Raw genomic sequence first — 19,227 nt, forward strand, 5'->3', positions numbered from 1 at the left:
GGACAACTAACCTCATAGGAGATGACAATGCCTTATAGGCAGTAGTCATCTTGTTGGAGCCCTGTCTCGAATGACTGTGTCAAGGAGAGAAGGTTTAGTGATGTTGGCGAAAGTGAGGGAGAAATTATGTGCACAGCGGAGTTCAGAAGTTTTAAAAGGAGTGATGGAGGACAGTATGGCACTAACTGGCTCCTCTATTGGCAAAGGAAGGTTGGAGAAAAGATAACCAAGAGTTTGGATGTGTCCAACCCGGTGCAAAAGTCTTTTGCACCGGGTTGGACACATCCAAACTCCAAACTGAATGACCGAGGCCTGCTGGTGGAATTGAATACGGGACTTTCTTGCTGTGAGTTTGTGTAGTGATTACAGTCACAACAAGGTAGTTTCTCAAAGCTCCATACCCTGAGCGGACAAGGCAAAAGAAAACGGGAGAAGAATAAACACATACATGGATATACTCTCTCGCTCAGATACAAAATTGATTTTTAAATTGTTCTTTTGTTGTTGTTGTGTTTTCTCTTCCAATTTTAGAAATGTGTTAAAAGTGTCAAAAAAAAAAACCTACAAATTCAGGAAGAGTGTAGGGTCCAGTCAGTCATACATCTACATCTTTAAAAAAGACTAAACTGTAAACATTACCTTCTTACTTTGTGAAACAGTGAAAGTGAGCAACTGAGGATTAATCTACAGTAGTAGCAAAAGCTATTACAACTTACTGTAGGCTTGAAAAGGAACTCCTGGGGCCTGTTCTTCACACTGCTAAACTGCTATATTCCAACAGGACTGATCTAGAGGGGAGCTGCTGCAACAAACGTGGTAGGCAAGTACCAGGCCTGCAAGGCCAGATTTTAACAGAGTAGGCAGGGTGGACATCCAGAGAGTGTAGAGGCAGTTAGAACTGGGATATTCTCTCATTCATCAGCTCCATCCGAGCTCTAAAACACCTACACTCAGAGGATTAGATACTGGACTTTTTAAACACAAAGCTAATTTAGACTTCCTGTATTTGTCACAGTCACTGAGCGGACTCAAGAGCAGGACTCCATTTAAAAAGAGATTGAACAGTTTATTTACCAAAAAACCAAGTGCTATATAAAAATGTGCAAGGGAAGACAACAGCTATAAGGAAACCTGGGGCAGGAAGGGAAAACCACACTCTTGTTCGGTCACACACAGAAAACGTCCTCTCGCCACTCGAGAAAACACTCACGAACACACTCCAGGGGAAAAGGCAGGTTCTATTGACATGGAGAACATGGTTAGTATAGCCAGGAAAATCACAAGAGACAAGGAATTAACTAAAGAGAGCTGGCATTGCAAAGACGAGTGTCGTACAATGATCCAGCGATGAGAAACACTGAACAGCCATCTTAAATAGTCACTGGTGAGTCAGGATGCACAACAGATTGATTGCAGTTGTGTTGGCCAGAGGCGGGAACCCGCAAAGAATTCTGCCACGGCAGATGAGGGTCAAGAGAGAAAGAGACAACAATAGAGCAGCGAACAGGAGAGAAGACGGGGAGACATTGGGACAACAACAATATTGGGATGCAGGTTCAATAGATTAACAATGTGCACATGAATGATTTGTGTTTCCTCTGCAGGTGAAGGTAGAAAGTGTGTGTGAGCTGATGTGAATTCAGCAGCATGGATCAGTGTGAGGAAAGAGAGGAGGGAGTCCCTCGCTCTAAAACCACTCTGTGTGGGGAACATGAGAGCCAGACCAAAGCTCAGAGGTGAGATGACCATCTCTAACTGTCCATGACTCTTCTCCATGTCACAGCTCAGCACTCACATCACTGCTCCATCATTATTCACAGGAACCAACCTGCACCTCCACCCAGCTCTGTGTCCTTACAGAGTGACTGGTCTGAAGACCGGCCCATTGATTTTAAAGTTAATCAGGCGTCTACTGTGGAGAGGTGAGTTGTTAGGAACATGAACTCTTTGAGAGTTGATTTAACTGCTTGGTGTTGTTGTTGCTGCAATGCAAACATGTCATTACCTCAATCCCATTAAAATTGTCTCTTAATAACAAGGCTTAGGTTTCTAAATGACTAGAATCCACTTCAGCAAACAGGAAGTGATCAGTGACAACAAGTGACAAAATTTCAGAATAGAGCTGTCCCACCACCTGCCAACAACAGAAAACATCCCCATGTTTAATGCACAAAATAAAGACATCAAAAACACACTCTGCATTGAAGTATTTTATTCTAATGTGAACTAATGCAGTGCGTAGTACACTGAAAATGTCTCATTTGGTCCCCTCAAAAGAGGAATTCTGTATAACAAAAATACAACTTAGAAGATATCTGAGATGCCTTTGATGATCTTTAGTAAGAAAACACTATGACAAATATTAGGGTACTCAACTGGAGTGAGGCAAATGGAAAACTGCACATGCAGAAATAAATGTTCAATTGTCGGCAACTATTATAATGGAGGCTGAAGCCTGAACCTACAGTGAGTGCAGTTCAGCAACCAGATCTGTGAGCTGAACTAAGTGGCAGCAACATAAGCCTGTTTTATATTTTTTCACATTTTTAAGCTATTGTTTAGGAATCATATCTCAAAATGGTGCAATATGAGATTGGTGTGACTGGGTAGGTGCGAGAATGCATCTGGAAAAATAAATGAAATTGCCTAATACAGGGGTGGGGAACTTCCGGTGTCCTCCCGGCTTTAGATGTGTCTTTCATCCAACAAAGGTTATTCAAATGGCTACATTACCTCCTCAACATGTCCTGAAATTTTCCAGAGGCCTGGTAATGAACTAATCATTTGATTCCGGTCTGTTGACCCAGGGTGATATCTAAAACCTGCAGAACACCAGAGTTCCCCACCCCTGGCCTAATATATCTGAGATACCATTTAAAGCTTTACAAACTTGATTGGGATTGCATTTTCTGAGAACTAACACAGAGAAGAAAATTTACTCATCTGTGCTCTGTCCTTGAACTAATTAGATTAGATTAGATAAAACTTTATTAATCCCTCGGGTGTGTTCCTCCGAGAAATTCGGTAATTCTCCTTGATTACGCCACAGAGTGGACCAGGAGAGCTCAGAGGTTCCCAGTGGTCAGTCTGCCCAGGAGCATCAAACACATCTGGACTCCATATTTATGGTCTGTACAAGTACAACAACTACTTTTACATCTATTCTGTTCACAGTCATCTCCATGCTGCTCTTTGTTGACCAGTGGATGGTCAGTGTGTCCAACATGGATCTGATGTTTGGCTCCATGATTTCAGTCTGATTGGCTCATTCATAAATATTCTGCTCCAGCTGCTGGAGGACAACATCATCACTTTTGTGAAGAACGAGCTGAAGAAGATCCAGAAGGTTCTGAGTCCAGATTACCCAGAATGCTTAGAGAGTCAGAGGAGCAGCAGCAGAGAGGCATTTATGAAGATCACAGTGGACTTCCTAAAAAGAATGAAGCAGGATGAGTTAGCTGACCGTCTGCAGAGCAGTAAGAGGATTTATCTAAAGATTTAACCTTCTGTGTCATGGTACTTTGTCTATGTCTATGTTTCTGGACTTTACTGGGTTGCTGGGTTATTGGAATATCCTATACCACTAGTTTCATGATTGTGTTTACCTTATGTATAAAGTGTGCTATGGTTAGTTGTTAGTTAGTTAGTTCTGCTCTTGGTTAACTTAGCATTTTCCTCCCTAGCGATCTATTCTTCTCTTGGGTTTAGTCAGCATTTTCTTCACATTTGGTTTTCCCTTTCTGTCTTACCAGATAGTCTTCTTCTCATGTCTGTGTTTTTCCCCTCTCAGTCCCTGTGGAAAGCCTGGTGTGTAAGTCTTTCTCCATAATTGGCGTAATTCCTGTTTTATTTTGATAGTCTCTTCCTGTTTCCCATCCCCTAGTTTTCCTATGTGTGGGTTTAAGTCCTCAGTCTCCCTTTTCTTGTTGTCCAGTTGGCTGTTTTCCCACATTCTGTTCATCCCTTGCTTCTAGTTTTCTAGCTTTAGCTGTCTATTCTAATTTATAAGGCATAAAGTCAAACATGACTTTTTAAAAACACAAGTGTAGGCTTATAAGGCCACGAAGGTAAAAACTACATTTTCCGCAAAAATTATGTCACTTCCGGTTCTGGGCACGTAATGTCAGACATACGATAGGGCTTTGGAGTTGACGTCATGCCACAATGCATTGTGGGAGCGCGGCGCCATCTTCCTGGGCCACTAATCAAAACAAACACACTATCTTGGAAGGACGGTTGCTAGAAACATTCTTAAAGCAGTTTAAAAGAAAAAGGACGGTACAGAGACAGATTGCATCTGGATGCAAAGAGGCAGTACTTGCATAAAATACCGTACATTGGAAATGTGGACCCGTGGAGTAGAAACCCTGAAGACCTACCGCTATTGACGTAGCCTGATATATTATCGTACCTTGTCTGTGGAGTCAGCGCATACAAGGGGAACCAGTTTCGCAATTAGAAATTTCTGGAGGGACACATCCAATTCACCAAAGATTGGGTAGGTGTAGTGGGCCGCCCACTACACCTGTATGGCTGGAGTCACGGAGACCTGCACCCCTGTCGCTGCTCTTCTGTTTAATGTAGAACCAACAGTGTTGATCTGTGGCACAAGGACTGTTACAGATGAACCTGCATACTGGGTGTTGCTGGGGAATATGACCAAGATGCAGCCAGAGGTTGGCCCTAAGATGGACTTCTCCTCTTCAGCTGCCCCAAAAAAGGCTCTTGATCAAAACATAAACAGACCATCCGTAGTGACAGGTAAAAGAAGCCGTCCTCAAAAAAGAAAAATCCCACCTGCTACGGTGGAGGAGTTGTCACCGCTATTGGATACTTTGCTGGAACACAGTAAAGCTGTGGGTTGTGGGAATGACCCATAATGTTTTATCTACTGGTCTAGACTTATGCCTGAAGTGCACTGCCATGTAAATAATTTACATTTACTGAATATGTACTGACTGAGTACCACTGTTCAAAAGTTGACTAAAGAAACAAACTAATTTTTGCCTTTTTTAAAAAAAATGAAAACCACTTTATAGATCATCATATCAGTTACAATGTAGAATCCATGCCATTTATAGTTTACAAATGACAAAATGTTCACATAAAATCATGACAGCGTTTACATGATAGCACCCACTGCTAACAGTACTTAATTTACTGTATCTTCTGAAACATTACTGCTATTTATACAGTACAAGACTTAAGAATATTTAACAGGAACAAGTTTCATTTTTCCCTGGTTTTACTACCATACTGTTCACCATCTTATCCAGAAGGGTCACCTCTTCACCCTCACATGGAAGAATTAATCTGATTGGCATGGTGGTATGTTTGAAGCAGGTCTCTTGTGTAGCGCTGGAACTCAGTCACGATGTGTTTCATCCATTTCATAGGCTGGTTTGCCTGCAATAATGCCAAATAATTAGCAACTCTATAAATAGAGAGTAATTCTGCAAAATCACTCAGTAGGATGTTTGTTGTAATTTGCTATGACCTCAGAGTGCATCGAAAATTAAACTAATAAGCTATAAATAGTGATATGAACATATTTAGAACTTACCGGAATGAAAATGTCTGGAGCACCAACAGATATTTGGAGATGGAAGAGAACTGGATATCAGCTCGTCTCACAGCAGCTATCCAGGCTAGACGTCTTCTTTTGGTAACATCCGATACATGAGCTCCCTCATGTTGCTTCCAGGTTGGGAAAGCATAAAAAGATATACCATTCTCAAGCTTATTCCCTTGCCGGTCGTGCGATCGAACATTACAGCCGACCACACAGAAAGTGCGAACCATGGCTGATGTGTGTGCTTTCGCTCCTCTTTCGCTTGAACTTTGTTTGGCCCAGAAAGATGGCACCTCAACCAAAAATCCTGGCCACGCCCCCTCTCGTTACATCACTCTCCAAAGCCCTTTAGTTCACGCTGATGTCTATTCCAATGTAGGAAGTGCTATGGTCGGATCGGCAAAGCGTTTTTCTGGAATATTGTGTTTTTGTTGCTGCCAGTGATTTTTACGCAAGTTTTGCAAAGCTATATATGGAAAGAAACAGTGACCTAGGACAAGCCGATGGCATAAGATGCAAGTACAACTCCTCCGGTTTCACATGCAAGAAAAAAATATTGCGCTAGCTTATGTGGTTGCAGTTCTACAGGCATTTAAAAATAGTTACGCAAAATGGAGCATTCCCGCTCCGACTGGTGTTAAAGGATTAAATGTATTCAAACAGTGGTTCTTTAGAAAATTAAACATGTAATTTGTGATTATTAAAACATAATTAGTTTCTATATATTGCTTTCCATCAAGAACACTTTGCTGCAGTTTGTCAGCATGAACTTAAATCTGCACTGAAGAAGAAGTTCCAGTGTGTGTTTGAGGGGATTGCTAAAGCAGGAAACCCAACCCTTCTGAATCAGATCTACACAGAGCTCTACATCACAGAGGGAGGGACTGCAGAGGTCAATGGTGAACATGAGGTCAGACAGATTGAAACAGCATCAAGGAAACCAGACAGACCAGAAACAACCATCAGACAAGAAGACATCTTTAAAGCCTCACCTGGAAGAGATGGACCAATCAGAACAGTGCTGACAAAGGGAGTGCCTGGCATTGGGAAAACAGTCTTAACACAGAAATACACCCTGGACTGGGCCGAAGACAAAGCCAACCAGGACATCCAGTTCATATTTCCATTCACTTTCAGAGAGCTGAACGTGCTGAAAGAGGAAAAGTTCAGCTTGGTGGAACTTGTTCATCACTTCTTTACTGAAACCAACGAAGCAGGAATCTGCAGCTTTGAAGACTTCCAGGTTGTGTTCATCTTTGATGGTCTGGATGAGTGTCGTCTTCCTCTGGACTTCCACAAAACAACAATCCTAACTGATCCTAGAAAGTCCACCTCAGTGGATGAGTTGCTGATAAACCTCATCAGGGGGAAACTGCTTCCCTCTGCTCACCTCTGGATAACCACACGACCAGCAGCAGCCAATCAGATCCCTCCTGATTGTGTTGACATGGTGACAGAGGTCAGAGGGTTCACTGACCCACAGAAGGAGGAGTACTTAAGGAAGAGATTCAGAGATGAGGAGCAGGCCAGCAGGATCATCTCCCACATCAAGACATCAGGAAGCCTCCACATCATGTGCCACATCCCAGTCTTCTGCTGGATCACTGCTACAGTTCTGGAGGATGTGCTGAAAACCAGAGAGGGAGGACAGCTGCCCAAGACCCTGACTGAGATGTATACCCACTTCCTGGTGGTTCAGGTCAAAATGAAGATGGTCAAGTATGATGGAGGAGCTAACACAGATCCACACTGGAGTCCCAAGAACAGGAAGATGATTAAGTATCTAGGAAAACTGGCTTTTGATCAGCTGGAGAAAGGAAACCTGATCTTCTATGAATCAGACCTGACAGAGTGTGGCATCGATATCAGAGCAGCCTCAGTGTACTCAGGAGTGTTCACACAGATCTTTAAAGAGGAGAGAGGACTGTACCAGGACAAGGTGTTCTGCTTCATCCATCTGAGTGTTCAAGAGTTTCTGGCTGCTCTTCATGTCCATCGGACCTTCATCATGTCTGGACTCAATCTGCTGGAAGAACAACAAACAACCCTCAAATTCTCTAAATTATTTGACAAACCAAAACTTCAATCTCTCCACCAGAGTGCTGTGAACAAGGCCTTACAGAGTCCAAATGGACACCTGGACTTGTTCCTCCGCTTCCTCCTGGGTCTTTCACTGCAGGCCAGTCAGACTCTCCTACGAGGCTTCTTCACACAGACAGGAAGTAGCTCACAGACCAATCAGGAAACAGTCCTGTACATTAAAAAAAAGCTCAGTGAGGATATGTCTGCAGAGAGAAGCATCAATCTGTTCCACTGTCTGAATGAACTGAATGATTGTTCTCTAGTGGAGGAGATCCAACAGTCTCTGAGATCAAGACGTCTCTCTACAGATAAACTGTCTCCTGCTCAGTGGTCAGCTCTGGTCTTCATCTTACTGTCATCAGAAAAAGATCTGGATGTATTTGACCTGAAGAAATACTCTGCTTCAGAGGAGGCTCTTCTGAGGCTGCTGCCAGTGATCAAAGCCTCCAAAAAAGCTCTGTAAGTAAACATGTGACTATACTTTTAGTTTTTAAATATCTATTCTAGTTAAAAAAAAACTGTCCTGTGGATTTTAAAGGGAAAAAAAGAAGAAACTAAAAGCATTATCCCTTGAAATTTTAATGTATTTTAGATAGTATTTACAGTCAAATACAAGATGTTTTTAATGCTTCATAGCAGTAACACTGAACTGCTGCTAATCTATCTATTGTGATTGTGCGGCCCTATTGAAATATCTAAGAAAAAATCCATTCCATTCTCCCAAATGTCTAGGACATGGTGATAAATGTAGGTGATTTTCTTTTTTCAGACTTAATGGCTGTTTCCTCTCAAAGAGAAGTTATGAAGCTCTGTCCTCAGTTCTCAGGTGTCAGTCCTCTAGGCTGAGAGAGCTTGACCTGAGTAACAACAACCTTCAGGATTCCGGTGTGAAACTTCTGTTTGCTGCATTGTAAAGTCCACATTGTAAACTGGAAAGTCTGAGGTCGGCTAAATGTATAACTTTCGTTCTTTTACCCAGTCTAATCTGCCATTTTCCCTTGGTTAGGTTTAGGGATTAAATATCTGATCTAAATTATCATATTAAAATTTGGGACACATCGTCAGTAGAGGACCTTGGATTCATCGGAGTTTCGGCCATTATCACTGGACACGCTCATCCAAGGAGGCCCTGCCAGGGTTGATCAGGCCCTTGAGTGTGCCACTGGTTTATGTTAAAATTGTTATTTCTCTTCTTCTTTCTGCTGTTTAGTTTTCTACAGTTTATTCTATCTATTCAATGCACCTGAGAAATACTTACCTCTAAAGGTGAGCGTCATCCTTTTGTTCTTGTGCCTCACTATTTTTTATTATTTCCAAATCTCAGTCAATTGCTATATCTATTTGATTTTCATAAAGTTCAATGACAGTAATTACAGCCTGTTATATATGTGTGTATATATATGTGTACACACACACACACACACACACACACACATATATATATATATATATATATATATATATATATATATATATATATATATATACATACATTAAAAATAACAAAACACCCAGCACGCCCCTGTGGGCGGTTTATCCTTCAAGCTTGGGTCCTCTACCAGAGGCCTGGGAGCTTGAGGGTCCTGCGCAGTATCTTAGCTGTTCCCAGGACTGCGCTCTTCTGGACAGAGATCTCCGATGTTGTTCCCGGGATCTGCTGGAGCCACTCGCCTAGCTTGGGAGTCACCGCACCTAGTGCTCCGATTACCACGGGGACCACCGTTACCTTCACCCTCCACATCCTCTCGAGCTCTTCTCTGAGCCCTTGGTATTTCTCCAGCTTCTCGTGTTCCTTCTTCCTGATATTGCTGTCATTCGGAACCGCTACATCGATGACTACAGCCGTCTTCTTCTGTTTGTCTACCACCACTATGTCCGGTTGGTTAGCCACCACCATTTTGTCCGTCTGTATCTGGAAGTCCCACAGGATCTTAGCTCAGTCATTCTCCACCACCCTTGGTGGAGAATGACTGACCTCGGGACTTTTGACCTTGGGACTTCCAGGTTATACTCGGCACAGATGTTCCTGTACACTATGCCGGCCACTTGGTTATGGCGTTCCATGTATGTCTTGCCTGCTAGCATCTTGCACCCTGCTGTTATGTGCTGGATTGTCTCTGGGGCATCTTTACACAGCACCTGGGGTCTTGCCTGGTGTGATAGACCCCAGCCTCTATGGATCTTCTACTCAGAGCTTGTTCTTGTGCTGCCATGATTAGTGCCTCTGTGCTGTCTTTCAGTCCAGCTTTGTCCAGCCACTGGTAGGATTTCTGGATATCAGCCACCTCCTCTATCTGCCGGTGGTACATACCGTGCAGGGGCCTGTCCTTCCATGATGGTTCCTCGTCTCCCTCCTCTTTCTTGGGTTTCTGCTGCCTGAGGTATTCACTGAGCACTCGGTCAGTTGGGGCCATCTTCCCAATGTATTCTTGGATGTTCGTTGTCTCATCCTGGACTGTGGTGCTGACACTCACCAGTCCCTGGCCCCCTTCCTTCCGCTTAGCGTACAGCCTCAGGGTGCTGGACTTGGGGTGAAACCCTCCATGCATGGTAAGGAGCTTTCTTGTCTTTATGTCAGTGGCTTCTATCTCCTCCTTTGGCCAGCCTATTACCCCAGCAGGGTACCTGATCATGGGCAAGGCGTACGTGTTGATGGCCCGGATATGTGTGTATATATATGTGTACACACACACACACACACACACACACACACACACACACATATATATATATATATATGTGTGTGTGTGTGTGTGTGTGTGTGTATGTATATATGTATGGGTATATATGTATGTATATATTAGGGGTGCAACGATACTCGTATCGATATTGAACCGTTCGATAAAGTGCTTTCGGTTCGGTACGCATATGTATCGAACAATACAAAATTTTTAATTTATTTTATCAACTTTCCTTCTGACGATGCTGTCTGTGTTGAGCGCTCAGTGGATCTGCGGTCGACAGTGCAGCCTAGGCGGAGTAGTCGAACGCAGATTCACTGAGTGCAGGGCAAGCTAGCGAGACAGAAGTTAAGCTCTCCTTGCAACATGGCAAATTGAACCTCCCCCACCCTAATTCAGATCTGGCGTTTGGAACTATTTTGGTTTTCATGTGACGTATGACCCTGAAGGTAAGCGCGTCATGGACTAAAGTAAAACAGTATGTTGGATGTGCCAGCAATGCTCAATTACATTGGTGGGAACTAGTGTGTTAGCGCAGTTAGCTCGTTAACATGTTGACGCCGTCCAGCCCCATGCACGGGGCAATCCGCGGTAGCTCGTTAACGGAGATTTGCCGTGTTGTGGCTTTAACATCATTTCAACGAGATTAACGCTGACAGCACTAGTGGGAACACAACGAATATGACTGCACATTTACTCCGACAGCATCCTAGTGCAAAGACAAGTGGAAGTAGACAAAAACAAGCAGGCATGCTACAAACTTTACCCGAGTCATTTAGACAGCCGTTAGCACATGATTCTCCTTATGGGGACCTGATATGTTTAATATGCTGCTGAGAATATAGCCCAGAAGAAGCGTATAGTATAGCTTTTATTTTGGAAAGAGACATTTCTCTGTAATAAACTCTCTTTTCCAAAGATGAGTGATTTCTCGATCAGATAGATTTATTTTTTTATTACTTTGTTGTTTCAGCAACATTAAATTTAAAAACTGTACTTTTGAGTTAAAATATATATTTATAATTTTAATAAATGACAAATTAAAAAGGCATGAACATTTTTTTTGTATCGAAAAAATCGAACCGAACCATGAATTTTGTCTATCGTTGCACCCCTAGTATATATGTATATGTATGTATGTGTATATATGTATGTATATATGTATATGCATGTATGTATGTATATATATATATATGTAGATAGATAGATATCTATATTTATAGACAAGCTCGGGTCCTCTACCAGAGGCCTGGGAGCTTGTGGGTCCTGTGCATTTTCTTAGCTGTTCCTAGAACTGCGCTCTATGGATGTGTGTGTGTGTGTGTGTGTGTGTGTGTGTGTGTATAGCCAAATCTAGAACCCTCCTCATTGCACCATGAAAGTATTTTGAATCCATGATGTTTGATTTTATTCTTGTGTTCTTTATGTCTAGTTTGAGTAGCTGTTTCCTCTCAGAAAAAAGCTGTGAAGCACTGTCCTCAGTCCTCACCTGCCAAACCTCGAATCTGAGGGAGCTGGACCTGAGTAACAACGACCTACGAAATTCATAAGTGAGGCTTCTGTCTGCTGCACTGCAGAGTCCACATTGTGCACTGGAAACACTAAGGTCCCTTCCAACAATGTTATGTTGTTCTTTAAATGACATGATTAACCAGTCTAAAGTAGCTAATAAATTTGAACTTAACATGTTTCTTGTTGTATCTCAGTATTTTTTAATTTCTTCTAAATCACGGGGAATTCCCACGTTTCTGATGTGTTTAAAACAAGGCAAAATTTATTCCAGCCAGTCCCCAAACTGTTTTTGTGTTCTTTATTTTCCAGAATGAGTGTCTGTAACCTTTCAGAGAGAAATTGTGAAGCTTTGTCCTTAGTTCTGAGCTCTCAGTCCTCTAGTCTGAAAGAGTTGGACCTGAGTGACAACAACCTAGAAGATTCAGGAGTGAAGCTTCTGTGTGCTGGAGTTGAGAGTCCACACTGTACACTGGAAAGTCTCAGGTCAGTATTCAACTCTCCATAATATATAATCAAGCTTACAATTTCTAATAAATGTTTATAAAATTGTCAGGTGCATTTTATTTGCCTTTGGTTTGAGTAGTAGACTCTGAATCATTGTCTGAAATATTTCCAAAACATCAGCAGGAATTTTGGACTCATTTCTCATCATCTCATGTCTTTTATTGTGTATAAGGAAGATTCAATTCAATTCAATCTTATTTATATAGCACCAAATCACAAAAACAGTCGCCTCAAGGCGCTTTATATTGTACAGTACAATAAGATAAATGTAATACTGGCATCCCCGTTGTGATCAACACCAATAAAATCTAAAACATTCTGATTCTGACTGATGCTGAAAAAACTATGTACATACTGACTGAAAAGGTTTCAGTTGATCTAAAATGCTCCAGCGAGTAGTGACTGTGAATAGAAAGTTAAAAACTGTTATTTCCACATTGGCTTCTCTTCCTATGTCCCCCATTGAGTCTAGAATTAAAGTGTAAATTCTTGTTCTCAAATACAGTTTTGCCATTTGCAATATTATATGTTTGAGACATCATAGTACCCATATCTAAACAAAGCCAATTACTCTCAGTCTGCAAAGTTGAACTTTTTTAAAATGTTACAACAAACCCTCCCCACTATAATCTATGAATCTCTGAGTTTCTGTATTGAAATATCATTAAAATCACAGTAAAAACTGTTAACCCAGCAGCAGTGCAAAATTCAAAGTTGAAAAAAATCAAGAGGTGCATGGCCAAAGCAACACCAAAGTGAACCAGGGCCCTGTTTGCACTGAGGAGACAGAGACAATCTTTGCTTTTAAGATTACACCTCAAACGTTTTTTGTTTTGTTTTTTAAATTGAATCATATAGTTACAGTTGAATCAACAGTCCCTGAGCCTAGTTCTGTTGGACATCTCTTCCTGTTAAAAGGCAGTTTTTTCTGCCCAATATACCCAAGTAGAACTCCAATAAAATGTCTGTTTTTTCAGGCATTCTCTGTAATGTTGTAGGGTTTACTGCTACATAAATATTTATAGATTGATTGTTTTGTATCTCTGCAGTCTGTCATGCTGTCTGATCACAGAGGAAGGCTGTACATCTCTGGCTTCAGTTCTGAGCTCTAATCCCTCCCATTTGAGAGAGCTGGATCTGAGCTACAATCATCCAGGAGCCTCAGGAATGAAGCTGCTGTTGGCTGGACTAAAGGATCCCCGCTGGAAACTGGACACACTAAGGTATGAAAAGAATGTCTGAAGAAGAGGAAGAGCTGGAAATATCTCCTGTGTTGTTCAATCACTTGCTATTTGATTGATGCAAATGTGACATGAACAATGACACATGCCAGAATATTTTCAGAAACACAAATATTAATCAAACGGGATTATAAAGAAATACTAATCAGGGTGGTGTACAAAAAGGACTAATCCAGGACCAATATTCATAACTGGATTTTGCTCACCATTTATTAACCTGTTTGGATAGATGTCTGTATGTTTAATGGCATAGTCTTTTTAAAGAATAATCCTCTCCCTCACTTTCGACTGGATTCAAATTAGATTAATTTCTGTTTAGGGACAGTGCAAGGACTAAGCCTAAATTGATCAAAATGTTAAAAACAAATTATTGGTAAAGCTGTATTTAAGTGGACTGTGTGACAACCTAACAACCACAGGGAAATTATGTTGTGTTGTGAATTTATTATATATAAAAAAAAAAAAAATCATGTTCCAGCTCTGGCATCCCACTAGATAATAGTGAAGACAGCGTACCCAGCCACAAGATCACTTGGGGTAAATGGCCCTTATTCACCATGTAACCAAGGGTCCTTGCATCTTGGCAACTAAATTTAATCTTGATGAAGGGAGCAATACAAGGTGTTTGTCTCCTAGTGAAAACTGTTTAAGCATAGCCCCTCTTTTTTTATAAGTGCTGCTGATTTTGCCCTGGAGCATATTCTCTCATCACAACTAGCCCTATGTGTGTAGTTTTGCTCTAAGAAAATATTTCATTTTTTACTCAGTTTGGACCTTCTTCACTTTTCATTAATTAGGTCCAACACCCACAGGATTTGCTGCCAAACAACAGGTCTAAAGGAGAAATTCCTGCAGAGGTGTGGTGCACTTCCTAAACTGCAAACAAAAAAGTCAATTGCATTTCTTGTGAATTAATTTATGAATTATGACCTTTGAAGTCTTATTGAGATGCTCCACCAACCTTTCACTCTGAGGCTGGTAGATGCTGGTCTAAATAAATCTAATGCCAAGTAATTTGTACTGTTCTTTCAGTGTGCAAGACATGAACGAGATGGCCAGTATCTCTTTAGGGATGCTAACTTGGGAGATTACCTGAAACAGTGCCAGCGTCACAGTCTTTGTAAAACTACTGTGCTGCAGCACTGACTCAAGACATCATGTTGATTAATCTTTTAGGACTAATACAAAGATAACCCTGTCTAGAGAAATGGCAGTCTGTCCTGTGCACATCTGATTCGCCTCAGTCATAAAGCAGGATGGGGCCAGACAATAAAGTCTTTAGAGAGGGTCATCTGTGCTGTGTTTCCTCCATCCGGGACCTGTAACAGTCTGGAATGAGGAAATGGGACAAACACATCTCTACAGAATTTCACTTTGATGAACACTATGAATGTTCATGTGTATGAGAGCCATGTAATGTACATGTGTGCATGCTGAAAGAGACTGTGCTGGTCTGACCCCCCTCCTCCTTTCAGGGTGGAGCCTGCTGGAGTCCAATGGTTGAGACCAGGTCTGAGGAAGTGTAAGTGTGTTTTTAATGGGATTCATGAAAACAAAGCAGCACACATTCAACCATCTTCATCATTCACATCTCTGTTGTCAGGAGTCATCATCAAAGGGTCAATCAATGAACAGATGATGGATCAATAACTGCAGCTGGATTGTGTTTGTTCTCTCCATCAGATTCCTGTCAACTCACAATCGACACAAACACAGTGAACACAAAGCTCCAACTGTCTGACAACAACAGGAAGGTGACACGTGTGGAGGAGGTTCAATCATATCCTGATCATCCAGACAGATTTGATTACTGGACTCAACTACTGTGTAGAAATGATGTGACTGGTCACTGTTACTGGGAGGTCGAGTGGAGCGGAGACGTTGAGGTATCAGTGAGTTACAGAAGAATCAGAAGAAAAGGAGGAGGTGATGGCTGTCTGTTTGGATTTAATGATCAGTCCTGGAGTCTATATTGCACTGATGATGGTCCTCAATTTGTCAGACACAATAACACAGGAACATCCATCTCCTCCTCCTCCTCCTCCTCCTCCGTCTCTAACAGAGTAGCAGTGTATGTGGACTGTCTTGCTGGCACTCTGTCTTTCTACAGAGTTTCCTCTGACACTCTGATCCACCTCCACACCTTCAACACCACATTCACTGAAACTCTTTATCCTGGATTTAGGTTCTTGTTTCCAGGTTCCTCAGTGTGTCTGTGCTGAGTTGAGTGTAAAGAGTGTCCTCCTGTTAGAGAAACATGTCATCACTAATGACATCATTAATGACATTAATACATTTGACATATGTTTCACGTATTATAGACCAACAAGGTATTTTTAGCAATTTAAATACGAGTAATCAGTTTTGGGCAAAAACCAGAAATCGGTTTTTGGCAGACGATCATTTTTTGGCACAACACCGGTCATTATTACACATGTAATTTATTATATAAAATATATAAACTAAATGCCATTGAAACTTATAGAATCTAATCTTTTGTTTTCTTTTTGTACATAGCACTTTATCAAACTGTTGTCTGCTACAGAGTTACAAGTATTATACTAGTAGTAATATAGCATCCACCATGTCCTGCTTGCATATTTCTGAAAACATCTTAGTGGTGTGGCAGCCATGGAGTGAGCCAGCCCTGCAAACCTTGTGGATGGACGATGCAGTGGACAGTGGGAGGAAGCATGCTAAAGTTCTTTGCAGACAACCCTGTGAGATTCTACAATCACCGACCAGAAAAGACAAACCGCAGGTCTCAGTTGCAGCACCCCATCTATTTCTGATCTTGCTCCAGCAGATTCAGCAACACTGCCAGAGACTTCCTGTAATCTATTACAGTTGTTACAGAAACGATCCAGGAACAGGTCACTCAGGTTAATCCTGTGTAAACAATGGTAAATATTGTTTTTTCACCTTTACATACTGTGTATTTGAAATATTCTGGTTTAATTGTTGTTATTTATTTTATTGCTATCAAATAAATATCCATGTAATATTGTTCATAGTTAGCGTTATGTTCATACATGTTAAAAATGCCTGTAAATCAAATTGAGTTCAGTATCAATTATTGTTTGTTTTAATCAATTTATTAATAACATAAAACCTTTAAACTAATGCAACACATATAACAATGTAACAAATATATTCAAATACAATACAATACAACTTTATTTGTATAGCACGTTTAAAAGACCGGCGGTACACCAAAGTGCTTTACAATAAAAACAGGAAAATTAATACATTAAATAAAAGACAATTAACAAAGTACCACATATGTCATCAGGTAAAGGACACTAATTATACGGCAATAGAAGGAAATATAAGAACAAAGTACTAAGAACAGATATAGCTGAAAGATAAAGTACATAACTAGGAAATTGAACCAAATATAAAATAGGGACACTAACTAGATGAAAAGGCTATGTTGAATAAATGCGTTTTTAAACGGGATTTAAAAGATAAAATGGAGTCTGATGCACAGGTAGTGATAGGAAGGTTGTTCCACAGATTCGGTGCAACCACGGCAAGAGCACGGTCACCCATAGATTTAAGTCTAGATCTAGGCTGAGCCAGGAGTAATTGGGCTGAAGAACTGAGGGCTCGCCCAGGGACATATAGACTAAGAAGACTTGACAAGATAACGAGGGGCTAAATTATTTATAATTTTAAAGGTGAGCAACAATATTTTAAATTCAATATGATATTTTATGGGTAACCAATACAAATCAGCAAGAACAGGGGTGATAGAGGCATGCTTTCTAGTACCAGTCAGGAGGCGAGCCTGCGGCATTCTGGACAAGCTGAAGTCTGTGAAGGAGAGCAGAGTGAAGACCAAAGTAGAGAGAATTACAGTAATCCAATCTAGATGTCACAAAAGCATGAATGAGCTTTACAAGATCTTTATGAGGGACATAGTGCTTAGCCTTAGCAATAAGGCGCAGTTGGTAAAAGCTAGATTTGATTACTGAAGACACTTGTTTGTTAAATTTGAAAGAGCTATCCAGCAGGACACCTAGGTCACTAACTGAGTCAGAGAGAGAAGTGGCAAAGGAACCAAAGGTATCAGTTAATAGGCCCCTAGGGATATGGTTGCCAAACACTACAATCTCCGTTTTCTTTTCATTCAGGATAAGGGAATTGCCTGAAAGCCATTCTCTAACTTCTCTCGTGCACTCAAGGAAGCAGTGCAACGAAGGAGCAATGTCGTGATAATGATAATGTATACTTTCTTGAGGGGCCGATGGCGCAATATGGCAGCCTCGCCTCTGTCAGTCTGCCCCAGGGCAGCTGTGGCTACAACTGTAGCTTGCCTTCACCAGTATATGAATGTGACAGTGAATGAATAGTGGAATTGTAAAGCGCTTTGAGGGTCCCGAAAAGCACTATATAAATGCAATCCATTATTAGTATTATTATTATTATTGATCCCCGTGGGGAAATTCTTCTCTGCATTTAACCCATTCACTCAGTGAAGCAGTGGGCAGCCACCAGCTGTGTGGTGGCTGCCGGGGAGCAGTGTGTGGGGACGGTACCTTGCTCACGAGTACCTCAGGTTAGCCGTTCAGGGGATTCGAACCCCCGACCTTCCGATCATGGGTCGTCATCATCTAATTGAAAATATGGCCTTTGAAGTGGGTTGGCCCACTAACCCACTGAACAAGGTTAAAAGAGTCAGTTAAGGTAAGAAAGTCTGTGGCTAAAAGGTCATCCTTACAGCAAATATGAATGTTAAAATCACCAGTAATAAGAACACAGTCCTATTCAACAAAAATAGATCCTAACAGATCAGTAAAATCATGAATAAAGAATTTATTATACTTCGGCGGTCGATAAACCACGGCACACAAAGTTTTAGAAGAATTGACCAGTTCCACTAATTGAACTTCAAAGCTACCGTAGGTAGGAGAAGGCTGCTGCCAAGCTTTATGTATATTTTTAAAAAATGAGGCTAAGCCACCACCTCCACCCGTAGCCCGTAAGCTAAAGAAGGAACAGTCAGGAGGAAGAAGTTCCGAGAAGGAGAAGGAGTCATCAGGGCAAATCCATGTCTTTGTCAGGAACAAGATGTCAAGCCCCGAAGAGAGGAAAAAGTAATTTAAAATAAGTCTTGTTCACCTGTGACCTTACATTTGGTAGAGCCATCCACGTCATAGCTGTGTCTCTGCTCGTAGCACGGTGCAGATGACTTAGATTGTTGCGGCACACACCACCTCTGAAAGACGATATCCAGGTCTGAATAGGTAGGCATGCCTCTGGGAGGGCGGGGTAGTCTAAATTATTAAACTACCCCATTTTGGAACTAATCTTTCAAGAAGTGAAAACAGTCTGTCCATCCTCTCCCTGTTCTCCTGCGCTCTCCTCTCCTCAGCCTCTCTTTTCTGCCTCATGTACTCTTTGATGAGGTCTGGCAGTTCATTATTCCTGTCTCTTCTTCTGTTCCTCCCTGTCGTTGGTGGCTGTTTCACTTCCTCATCATTTTCATTTTGGTCACCCACTGCTGCGCTTGGCCCTGGAGTGTCCTCATGGAGAGAGAGAATTAGGACAGGAGGCCTAATGGAAGGCCTTCCTCCCGTGTTGCAATTGTGAGTCTTATTTTGAAAGAAATATTTACACGTTACCATAGCAA

The 19,227-nt window shown here is 41.5% G+C and overlaps 1 protein-coding gene across 1 annotated transcript; it reads left to right on the plus strand.

Annotated features, from left to right (window-relative positions):
- Positions 1-163: 163 nt before the first annotated feature.
- On the plus strand, positions 164-16,649 carry LOC120736698 (NLR family CARD domain-containing protein 3-like). The gene is given in 10 exon segments (XM_040036976.1): positions 164-210; positions 1,689-1,736; positions 1,821-1,922; positions 3,050-3,128; positions 3,290-3,476; positions 6,313-8,113; positions 11,768-11,941; positions 12,157-12,330; positions 15,068-15,114; positions 15,276-16,649. Coding segments are annotated over 10 exon segments (3,198 nt in total). The 3' UTR covers positions 15,815-16,649.
- Positions 16,650-19,227: the final 2,578 nt, after the last annotated feature.

The sequence above is a fragment of the Simochromis diagramma genome, unplaced genomic scaffold (assembly GCF_900408965.1).
Source record: "Simochromis diagramma unplaced genomic scaffold, fSimDia1.1 OVJJ01000630.1, whole genome shotgun sequence".
Classification (NCBI taxonomy): Eukaryota; Metazoa; Chordata; class Actinopteri; order Cichliformes; family Cichlidae; genus Simochromis; species Simochromis diagramma.